Here is a 12,576-nt window from a genome sequence, read left to right on the forward strand (position 1 = left end):
TAGGGAAAATAAGTTAAACGTATTTACCTGAGCAAAGTATAAACCAATTATAACGAGTGCACGTAGCTTTTACTGGGCTCCTAGATCTGGAAATTAAGGTTTTAATAACCTATTAGAATCCTAACGGGTCTTAAGCTTAGACCGGTTAGTTTTATATAAAGATTACGGTTTTAAACGCACAATAAGGCGAAGACCGTTTTAGAATGTGGTTTTGTCCCAACAAGCTAGCACACTTGTTTTATATGGGTAACATAATCACATTCTGGATTTTGAGACCAAAAAGATATGGTTTGACCCGTTTCGGCTAAAATGGCCAAACTAGTCACATAAGCCGATCCGAAAGCGTATAATGCGTAACGAGTAACCATAAGAGTCAAATACAAGTTTCTGAAGTTAATATGCTTAAAATATGTTGTGATATCAGAATGATACCTTCCATGATGCCCCAAATGATTTTAAACCAAAGCTATGCCTCATAAGGGCGTTTTGGTCATTTTATAAGGTGTAAAAGGGTTAAAATGATAACCTGAGTTACAGGTCTGATTAAATTAGTAAATATACTTAATTTACTAAGTTATAACAGTAGGGTATCAAATTTATGTGAAATTTATTATCTTTAACCTTACTATGCACCGTAGGGGCATTTTGGTAATTTCACATGTGCCTAAAAGGTCAATTCAGGAATTCTGAGTTCAAAACATTAGCCTACTGTTTAAAATATAACAATTCACTAATTACATCAGTAGGTTCAACCCCTTAAGCTCAATAAGGTTCTAGTGCACACTTATGCGTTAAAAATGCCTAAAAAGGCGATTTGGAGCCATTTCCGGGTTTTTGTAAAAAGCTGATATTTTTAATATTCCAGAAGGCTCAAAATAATTTATTTATCATAACAAATCAGTAGAAATTGGTTCGAGGTCAAAAGGATTTGTAAAACTCATTTTATGGCTAAAAAGGGCAAAACCGGCATAAACCGAATTAATCTAAGAATACTAAGTTATGCTCAGCCCTAAAATAAATAAAAATCACCAAAAATCCCAAAATATTATTTTATAACAGTGGGTAAAAAGTTTGGTATAAAAATTTGGGTTTTGATAGGCTATACATAATTTACGCCATTTAATTAGTAAAGAAGCTCTTAATTACGCTATTGAGCATAACTCTTAATCTAGACCTCAAACTGACTTCAAATTTTGGGTGAAAGTTTATAAATCAGTAGCTAAGGTGCCTACCCTTTTACATTTCCAAAAATCACGTTTTAAGGTCAAATGGGCATAATGGTCAACATATAAGCGATTAACGGAAACATGCATGTGAATAGGATATCTAATGAACCAAGTTGTATAATCTCAGAGAGTTATACTAACATGTAAATAGGTTCAAAAGAAGCTCTAAGGCAATCCTAACCTCGGCTTAAACGGGTCAGAATTGAAAGTCAAAGCAGAAGTCAAACTTTGCGACTTTCGGTTCCAAACAGAGCCTAAACTGAAAATTGTCGAGTTGAACATGTTGGAACATGTTCTTATATTAATTACCAAGTTACTTTAATGATTAAACAGGTTGCATGCATCCTACATTGCTAATTATGTATTAATTCTCAAATAACCTTTCTGTTGACTTTTTATAACAAGCTTTGACTCGACAATTAACATAGTTAGAGTGGGAATCTGGAAATACCCTTTTAAGGGTTTGTTACCCACATAATTACCTACTTAAAGGTACTTTTAATTCGTGATTTGACAGAGCACATTTTAATTAATCACGAAGTCAAACCTTAATTATGACGGTTTGACTTTTAGCTAATTAACTAAGCTAAAACGAATTAGGAAGGGTTAAGGACACTTACAAGAGTCCTAATTAGGATTAGGGATGCTAAGGATGAGTGCTTGCTGTCCAGAGAGCTCCAGGAGTTGAGTTGTGAACACTTTGCAAATGAATGCACAAATGGTTACAACATTTGGCTCCTTATATAACAATTTTGATCTCATAGGATGGTGACAAACAAGTCTACACATGATACAAGATCAGTACAGGTGCCCCCTATGCATGAAATACCATTGGGGCAGCCCCTGGTATATAAAACAAGCTCTCAAAGTCGGTTAACAGGCCTGAAATGGCAGTTGTCCACGAAATCAGATGCTGGGAGTCTGATGCGGCCCGCCTGGGGTTACCAGGGATTCTAATGCGGGCCGCCTGACCTGTCTGATCAGTCAACAAGTTTTCAAACTTTGCAATTTCAGTCCCTGGTCCTTTGTAACGTGGTTTTAAGTCCTTAAATTGCATTTCCAGCCTTCTAACTTGATTTTTAAGGGCCTTGGGACTTTTACTAACTTGGTTAAGTCCTTGACTAACCTTGTAACCACTCATAAGGCCATAGAATTCAATGTTGACGCTTTTAACCCCTCAAACACGAATTTGATCATAACTTTCTCATACGATAACGAAACTTTATGAAATTTTAACCACATATTCTAGTGAGTATATTTTACCGTTACAAAGCTTCGGGTCTGCCAAAAGGTCACTCAGAGGTATAATTTGCACATGTTGACACTTTTAGCCCCTGTAGTTTGTAATTCCTCACTTTCCTTTATGTTTCGCTTCGTATGATCCATGATTTATTCGTTGGAAGGTATAAACATTATGTAGGGCTATTTTAGAATATATTTATCCATTGTTGACACTTTGGACCCTTATATTCACATAGTTTCCCTGATTGTCAACTTTAGTTCCTCCAAAGTATTCTTTCTCACGTTCAGAGCTTATGACACGTGTTTATACTTTATTGGACACAAATTTTCAAGGTGTTACATCAGGTTTTTACTCTTTGAAAAATATATCCACCCAAGCCTGACCATCCTTGGGTGTAACAACATCTTCTTCTTCATCTTTTCTTTCAACAGACTTGTGAACACTTCTTTTAGAAGTATAAAATTCTTTGACACTTTTGGCCTTACCATTGACCATTTGTCCAAAAATGTGTTTCACATTTCCATTGAAAGTCTTTTCAACATCAAATTTCTTCTTGTCAGAATAAAATTGATTTGAAATTTCTACTTTCCCGATTTTAGATTTCAAATTTTTTGCATTCAGTGGTGGAAAGTTCTCATCATCCACTGTTAAAACTGATTTTTCATTTTTCACAACAACCTTCGGCTCCTCTGTCTTTGTGGAGACAGATTCATCACCAGAGCTGTTTCCTGAACCCTTAACAACCCATTTTTGATTTTTCAAATTTTCTTTTCTTTTTACAGCATTCTTTGAACATTCTCCCACCTCAAAAGTTGAATTTTCAAAGCTTGTAAATTTTCGGGTTGAAAATTCAGTTTTCTCAACTACTTTCTTTTTCAGTTTACCAGAGACTTCCTGTTTTGGTTTGAATATTTTCAGACAATTCCTAGCAACATGACCAACAGTTTTACACTGAAAACAGGTTCTCTTTTCAATCTTCTTTTGAACAACATTCTTCTTCAACTCTTCTTGCTTCTTGGCAAGGAATTCTTGATTCGTCTGCTTTCTGAATGTTTCTTCTTTCTCAGCCTCTGATGTTTTTCCTGAAACAAACACAGTTTTTGGTTTATAAACTTTTTCATTTTTATAGTTTTTCGGTTGATTAAATCCTAATCCTTTCTTTTTAAAATTACGATTATGGTTTGATTTCTTTTGGAAACTATAACCACAATTGTAACCCATTTTCTTGTTTAATCTTTGTTGCACTCTTGAGGTGTAAGGTCTTGGATTTCCAGAAAGATTAATATCTTTTATTTCAGAAATATTGATTTCTGTAAGTTTGAAAACCTTTTTAATCATTTCAGATTTAACACCTCTTATTGGAAAAGTTTCATCAAAATATAATTTGTTAGAATCTTTCAAAGTATATGCTACTTTGATCGGTTCGTCATTCAAATTAGATTTTGATAACAAAAATTTCGTATCATAAACCCGTTCGTTCTTTTTTCTTGTCGGCTTTGACTCATCGGACTCAGACTTTGACTCGGGTTTGGACTCCGGTTTTGACTCCTCTATGTCATCCTTATCCAACACCATCGACCACACTTTTTATCAACTTTGACTCATGATCAGTGTCAGACGACGTGTACATGACATCAATATTTTCTGGCAAGTTATCTGATGGACCAGACTCCCATTGTAAGTTAATTGCCTTTTTGACTCTTTCTGAATTTGGATTTCGAGGCGAATATCCATTTTCTACCGGGGGCGGACATCTATTGTAGACCACACTTGGTTTCTTACCAGAAATTTTCACTTCATCTTCGTCTTCTGTCACAGATTTCTTTTCTTCTGAAGTCTTTACTTCTTCAAATGTCTTCAATTCCTCAACAATTGGATAGATCCTGTCAACAACAAAAGTAGAACATGAGTAACTCTCTAATACATTTTTAACTCTCTCAGTTTCTATTCTTTGTGTTGCCAGCTTCAGCTCCAGATCAGCACACTTCTTTGTGTAAAAGTTGGCATTATCAACACATAGACCAATTGAAAACGTACATAAAAATAAGCACACGAAAACAGATTATATTTTATCCGACACATTTCCAAAGAAAATTTACGTTGAATTGTAAACCAACTTGAATTTATATCGACACGTTCATAAAAATAAGCACGTAAGAAAATAGTTACGACGCATTGCGGCGGTATCAAAAAGTAAAATGAATCGAATTTATACCGTTTAATGAAATCGTTTTATAAATGACCCAACTCATTTCTGGAAAAAAAAATTACGTCAAAACGTAAAACAACTGAAAACGTACATAATACTAAGCATAAAAACATATTATATCTTAACCAATTTGTTACCAGAAAAATTACGTTTAAACGTAAATCAATTTGAATTGATATCAACATGTACATAAAAATAAGCACGTAATACTCGATTACAAAGCTTTTAGAAAGTTAATAGATTTTAATTGTTAACGCTAAAAATTAAGAGATAAAAGTATAAAAAATTAAAATAAACTAAAAATGTCAAAAAACAAAACATAAAAGAAAAAAAAAACAAACAAAAAAACAAAACAAAATGCAAGTTACTGTTGATGTAACTTGCAAAAAATATTAAGGAAATTCGGTATATACATAAATACATAAGTTATTTCTTTTTAGTAGTATAAGACACAATTGAACGAAAGTTAAAAATATAAAGCTGCGAGTTACTTGTTGTATGCACTGACGGATCTAGCCCAAAATCAAGGATATCCAAAAAAATTTTGGGATCAGGGATATCCATAGTATAAAACCGAAAACAAATAAAAACTTTACACTACATAAACGAAGTTGAGGGATATTTTTACACTACATAGAAGGAGTTAATGAGTATTTTACACTATGGAGACAGAGTTGGAGTTAGCTCGTACTACCCCTGCAAGTACACTACCACCACCCCTGGTTATATGGTGATGGTAGTGCAAAAATACCGAAACTGGCATATCAAACAAAAAAGCATAATAATGAATATATGTAGTGCTATCGATGTTTGATTGGTAGCGTTTCAGTTAATATAATAACATAGATGTTGACTAAGGGTTTTTAGAAATTTTAACGAACACAGTTATTAGAAAAAACAACAAATCTAAATGAAATGCTATCGAAACCGGATATCACCAATACCAATGTTCGGATGGTTCGGAAGAGTAACAGTACCTAGTTTAGTTTACGATCCCAAAAATACTTTACTTTCGGATAAACTTTATTTTCAATAAAATTATATAGGTATCGGTAAACTATATAATTTTATTGAAAATAAAATTATATAGGTATCGGTAAACTATGCCAATGTTCGGATAAACTTTATTTTCAATAAAATTATATAGGTATCGGTAAATTATATAGTTTACGATCCCAAAAATACTTTACTTTCGGATAAACTTTATTTTCAATAAAATTATATAGGTATCGGTAAACTATAGCAATGTTCGGATGGTTATGGTATGCATGTTTTTTTTATTACCTTTTAGAATTAGAGCCAATTACTCAGATGGCCCCTTTGGTATAGTTATATAGGAAGTTTGGTCCTAAAGTTCGAAAAAATTACATGTGTGGCTCTATTGTTTAAAACTGCTAGTCATTGACACCAACTGTTAATTTTTTTAATTTTTTTTTTTTTTTTTTTTTGTTAAATTTCATGTAAAATGACTTAAATAATGAAAGTAAAACCCTACTTTTCAGATCATCCAGCTGTTTGTGTTGAAAAACCAGTTGGGGTTACAAGCGAAACACCTAATCGTCATCCCTACGAACACAATAAACAAGAGGTGTGAAAACAACATATCATGGTCCCAATTTCAAGTAGTAAGTTTTACTTTCTAGACTTTGAGAAATAGATGAAAGTAATGTTCATCAGTTTAGAGCAATTGCATTGTCTGAAGCTGATCTTCCACTTGAATTAACCTCAGATTTGGACGTACATAGTTGATTGAATCTTGATATAGAAGAAAATCTAAAAATGATACTGCTGGTGGTCTCAACTCACTCTCACAATAATGATATAAACTCAAGCCATTAAGTTGAATCCCTTCGCTTTTTAGGTTGTGTTATGGGCTCCAATCGGAACGCCATCAATGCCACATCAACCGGATGTGAGCATAGAACACCACCATGACTGGAGTCGCAGGAGGAATACTGGTTGGTGGTTGAGTGATGGTTGCAAGGGGTTGGTGCGCTTACGGGCGTGTTGACCGTTAAGGGTATGGAGATGGTAAATGTAAAAGCTTTGTGTCCTTACGTGGCGCCAACATGAGGCACTTTTTTTCAACTTGAAGCCCCTTCGGAGCCTCCAATGACAGTCCTAGAATAGTATTGTTAATATTGGCGTAGTTAACAAGATTTATGAAACCTTTCAAAGGTTTTAAATCATTCCTGACAGTAACAAGCAAATCCATGATTTCTTTTTTTACGACTTAAATAGCACCAAATCCGTTTTCAACAGGGCTCAAACCCTTAACCTGAGAGCAACACCTTAACTTCCATGGGTTAATGGCTTTCGCTTTGCCAATCAGACCCATAATTTCTAAAATAAAAAGATAAAAACCATAATATAACTAGATGTAAGACCCCGCCACGTTGCGGCCGGGGCTTACAAATTCAGTCGGCATGGGTTAGTTAATAATTAAGGGGCTGTTTATGTACCTCTTAATGAGGGTCTGAATGGTTCAAACCTCTTACTGGTTCAACACTAATGATTAGGGGTGTTCACGGTCCAGTTTCAAACCGTGAAACCGTCCAAACCGGTCATTGGTTTGGTTTCGCGGTCGGATTTTTTCTTTAACTTTCGGTCGGTTTGAAAATTTTAAAACTGTAGCGAACGGTTTGGTTTTCGGTTTATACCAAAAACCAACTATATAAAACCGGACCGGACCATACAATTTTGTTAATTATATTGTTTTAAATATTATAGATATATATGTTTGTGTGAAACTATATTGCATTAAAAATTAATAACAGAATTAATTCAAATGGGTTGTATGCTTGTATGAAATTAAGGCCCAGTAGATAACTTCAATTCACTAATTCTCGTATTATTTAAACTTCGCATCCATGTTTGCAATTTGCAAATAAGCTGTAGGATTATTATCCTTTTAGTATTATTCAAGCTGTAGCATTATGATCCTTTTAGTATTATTCTTGAATCTTGATTTAGTTATGTATTTTGGATTACATTTCATTAACGAGCTACCTATATTTTGACCAATGATATTTGTTTTCGTCTTGTGTTCCTGTTTCTCGACATGTATATAATGAATATTAAAATTGTTATTGCACTTAAATCGTGAAGTTAAACCGGAACCAAACCGTAAGTAACAGATCGGTTTGGTTCGGTTTCATTTTTCTACGGTTCGGTTTTGGTTTTCAATTATCAAACACCGTTACTAACGGTTTGGCTTATGGTTTGACTTAAAAACCGTCCAAACTGGACCATGAACACCCCTACTAATGATTCATACTGTTTTTTTCGTGAGTAAATTGCATCTGAATGATTAATTATTATACTAAGTCTCAATGGTTAAGACCTCTAATCTGAATTGGTCAGACATTTGTCTTTGAACGGTTAAGTATTATACTGTCTCTTAATAATTCAGACCTACCTCGTACGGCTTAAGCATTTAATAGTTCAGACCTCTTACTGATTCATCACTTAACCATTCAAAAGTTACCCTAAACATTATACATGAGCTCCATGTTACGGCCGGTGTATTCGGTACCGGTACCCACTTTTCTCGTTTTTCAGTACCAGTACCGAACGGGTACCGTGCTCATCACTACCTAACAATGTTACCAATTAATAGTATATAAAAAATAAATACTATATTACATGGTTTTATCATAAAGCAATGTCCAACTTTATAAGCTAAAAATGTTTTAATGCCTAACAATGTTATCAATTAATAGTATGTATATAAAAAATACTTACATGGTTTTATCATAGAGCAATGTCCAACTTTATAAGCTAAAGATACAAGTTTTAATGCCTAACAACGTTACCAATTAATAGTTAGTATATAAATTAATGGTATATAAATGGATGCATGCAACTTATTAATATAAACAAAACAGAGGGTCCAACAGAGAAAAAAGCATGTTGTACAAGTGATGAATGCATGAAATAAAGATAAAGCACATGTTACAACATTATGAAGCCTACACCTATTACAAATTGATAATATATAATAGTCTCATATGAACATCCGTTTAACGGACCAAGAGGAGGGGTGTCCCGTGCCTCCACAGCTCGCATGACACTAACACAACCCTATACTCTATAGCTTACTTAACAAAATGCTACTATTAGATAACTAAAAACTCAAAACATGTTTACCTTTTAGACTAAAGGGTATGGGGGCCGACTTAGGCCCGGCGCAGGTCCCCCACACCGCCCCCTCAGCCCGGCTCATCCCAACCAGCTCCCACACGACGATCTCGCCGTGCCTCCTCTCACATATACCTATACATACATACATACATATACATAAAGGGGCTCATCCCCCACCCTCTTGGTCCATCCCCTTTAGGCCCATCCTCACTTCAGGTGACGTGGCAGGTGACATGGCGGCCCATCCTCCATCACCATACCCCTCCAGTCTTATTTTAGCATTTAAAAGTTTAACTTTGGCAACCAAAAAATGTTCATGATTCTAAGACTATCTCCAATGCTATGAGCGCCCTTATGCGTCCTTAGCTACCACGTCATCTGCCACATCATATCCTTACAAATCCTTACAAACCCTCATTTCATCTCCAACCCTATAAATATCCTTAACTTAATTAATTTCCACCTCATCACCTACTCACAATACACAATATTTAAACAAAACCTATTTATTTTTTTTTACTTTGGGCCACTCATATGTAAAATCCAAGAATAATAAACGCCATTGCAACAGGCGCATTGGAGTTAGCCTAAGTGCAGCTTTTAAGCATACACTGAAAAGTAATCAAAACCCTTGGAAAAACAGTTCCTTTGGTCGTTCAAAATGTACTTCATTTAAAGCAAACAGCAGCAAAAGCGCATAAGATAACCATAACATCAAAAACTTCAAGTATAACATACTCAGTCAAGCAAACTCATAACAAAAATCAAGGTAACAAAACTAATGTCTCGTCCATTATAACCAAACAGCATAAAGACTTAACACCCAAAACGTCGATACCTCTAAGCAGCGATAGAGGGCTTAGAAGCAGCCGACAGCCTCGACCTCTTCTTCGCCAAACTCTCACTCCGCCTCTCCCTTTGCTCCTTCAACCTTGTTGCTAGAAGCTTCTGGTAGTCAGCAGCCTCTGATTTTGCCTTAGCAATCCTCTTCTTCTTGTCTGCAATTCTAGCTCTCTTCCTTTGCAGAGTCAATGGTGTCACCAACCTTTGAATCTTGGGAGCCTTGCTCACTTCCTTACCTGTAATACAAGTTTCACATTCACCCATTAATCCAAACGGTCCACTTCAAAGTAAAACAATACAACCAAATTAAAAAGAAAAGATTAATTACATAAATACCCTTAGAAACTTGAAATTTTTCGTTATATGCCCGTACAAGATAGTTAAAATATCAAATATACCCAATTTATTAAAAACAATCTAATAAATGATCATTTTACCCTTAATTTTTTTTACCTTCATACTTCATATATGCTCATTTTTACCTTCATATTCTTATATAAACATTTTAGATTAAATTTATTTTTATGCATTTTTTATTTTTTATTTTTAACCTTAAACAATAGCATACTCCATATGTTATATTTAAGCTGAAAATTAAGCTAAAAATGAGTATAAATATAACACTTGAAGTTAAAGGTCATATATAAGATTTCAAAGTTTTTGAAAAACATGAGCAAACTGTCATTCAGCAAATTGTTTTATAATAAAACTGGTATATATGATATTTCAACTGCTTGGTAAGGGTGTATATCATATTTATAATTTTGCATATGTGTGCGATATTTTGCAAGTTTGTAGGGGTATCTATGGAATTGCCCCAAAAGGAAAAATTGGACGAACCAGCTTTGTTGGTGAAAGTGCGGCGGTAGGTGTTGACGTACTTCCTGACATCGTCTTCTTTTGAGAGGTTGAAGAGCTTGCGGATCTTTGAAGCTCTTTTAGGACCTCTCATCCTTGGCTTCTCCACATCGGTCAATCCGGGAAGATCATTCTCACCCTTCTTGACGATGACCAAGTTCAAGACCGAAAGATCTTGGCTGACGATGCATCCTCGGACAGACTTCCTTCTACGTTCACCGTTACGCCTACCATATCCTCTAAAACAAGGGGTTCCTAAAATATATTAAAAAAACACAAAACGGTTATCATAAACATAAATAAAGAACGTACTATCAAAATAACAATTGAATTAGAGGTTAAAGTTGACCAACCTCGAACAAGTAGAAGACGAACACGCCCTGGGGTCAACACTCCCTGCTTCATTGGGAAGCCCTGCTTATCGCAGCCTCCCATGATCTTGAACACGTACCCCTTAAATTCCTGTTAATTAAACAAGAAAACAAAATTATTGTTAACTTTCTATAACAAATTTGACAATGGCAAATACAGATAGCACAATAGCGATAAAAATACTACCTCTCCAAGTGCATCTCCGTTGACTTCCTGAGAAATCCTCTTGTCATAGAAAGCTCGACTGGACAAAAAAAATAAAAAAAAAACAATAATCAACTTTCTAGTTGTGGTTTAAGACCAATAAAGATTACATGTACACTTTTTCATGACAAAACACATCAAAAAAAGGGTAGTTGCACAGTACCCCCGACCACGGAAGTGGATAACCACTTCCCAAGCTAGCAGCCCGACAGCGCTGCCCTGCCAACCCTAGGGGTTCGAAGAGCCTGGGGTTGCCAGGTTTCGAACCCGAGACCTCAAGGATCCTAGAGTTGGTTTAAAGCGGGTGTCGATGGCCACTGAGCCAAGACCAAGTGGTTGACACAACACATCAGACCAACAAAATATAACTAGCATACTGATCTAGATAAACTATGTACCTTAACATCATAACAACCAACTTCAGAAGTTCATAGATAGTATTTTCAAAACAACTAAATGCATAGAAAACCTAACTAACATTTAATGAAGTATAAACACCGTTTGGGTTAGTATTTTGATTAAATAAGAACAAAAAAACTTAGTGAGGTTTCAAAAACGTTTATCAGCACACAAGATGCCAAAAGCAGGATTAATGCTAAAAAGGTTAATTTAACTAACAAATATTCAGTACTAATTCTTCTTCTACACATAGATAAAACACCTTTGATAATCAACTTAAATTGTACAAAATAAAGAGTTTTAACTAATTATATAGGTGGTAAAACAGATCAATATTTAGGATCAAAGAATACTAAACAATTTCATGAAACTCATTTAAAGCTCTAAGCAGACGCAAAGAGACAACTAACAGCAGCAGAAATTAAAAACAAAACAAATAAACAGATCACATTCAACGGCACAAAAAAACTAGAACAGATTAAAAACTATACAGTGCAGTAGGGAAAAACAAATAGCAAGTATCAAACTCAAATTCAGAGGCTTACAGCTTTTGGTCATCGTCGATTTCGAGCTTCTTCTGGCATCCGGTAGTCGGATTTGCAATGTTGAACTACACAAAACACAAATAGAACTGTGAAATTACGAACAGGTTGTTGTGAATTAGATGAAATTAGGGTTAGAAAATTGCAAACCTTCATCTTCAGACACGAAGGAGGCTGCCGCTGCTACGAGAAATGAGCTTCTTGAAGATTTAGGGTTCTTTTGAGGGTTATTTGAAGGTCTTTTATATTGGGTTTGTGGTTTGGTTGTTTGGCCCATTGGGCTTTTCTCAACTTTTGTGGAAGTTATGGATCCAGATATTGAACCCTAGTACCGTAGATAGGTCCATTTTTCTTATTCCTACTTCTATTTTGGGTTTTATGCTAGATTAAAGGTCCCATATAAATAAGTTAAGATCCTGTATAAATAAGTTTATCGTATAAAACGTATGAATATAGTGGAAAAGTTATAAAAAAACACGGTGATATTTTTATAATTATTTTATTCATATAGTAATTATCAGAATTACACTACAAGTG

The 12,576-nt window shown here is 34.8% G+C and overlaps 1 protein-coding gene across 1 annotated transcript; it reads right to left on the reverse strand.

The window, feature by feature from the left end:
- Positions 1–9,492: 9,492 nt before the first annotated feature.
- Positions 9,493–12,349, reverse strand: LOC110886672 (40S ribosomal protein S6). The gene is made up of 6 exons (XM_022134510.2): positions 12,190–12,349; positions 12,043–12,107; positions 11,081–11,138; positions 10,876–10,984; positions 10,505–10,777; positions 9,493–9,900 (listed from the first exon to the last, which is right to left on the reverse strand). The coding sequence occupies exons 1-6, from the start codon at positions 12,193–12,195 to the stop codon at positions 9,662–9,664; spliced, it is 750 nt and encodes a 249-aa protein (XP_021990202.1). The 5' UTR covers positions 12,196–12,349; the 3' UTR covers positions 9,493–9,661.
- Positions 12,350–12,576: the final 227 nt, after the last annotated feature.

Source organism: Helianthus annuus, chromosome 7 (genome assembly GCF_002127325.2).
Source record: "Helianthus annuus cultivar XRQ/B chromosome 7, HanXRQr2.0-SUNRISE, whole genome shotgun sequence".
Lineage (NCBI taxonomy): Eukaryota > Viridiplantae > Streptophyta > Magnoliopsida > Asterales > Asteraceae > Helianthus > Helianthus annuus.

Coding starts and splice junctions, on each gene's coding strand:
- LOC110886672 (XM_022134510.2), bottom strand. Junction 10,985..11,080: donor ACGGAGATGCACTTGGAGAG/GTAGTATTTTTA, acceptor TTTAATTAACAG/GAATTTAAGGGGTACGTGTT. Junction 9,901..10,504: donor CACTTTCACCAACAAAGCTG/GTTCGTCCAATT, acceptor CTTGTATTACAG/GTAAGGAAGTGAGCAAGGCT.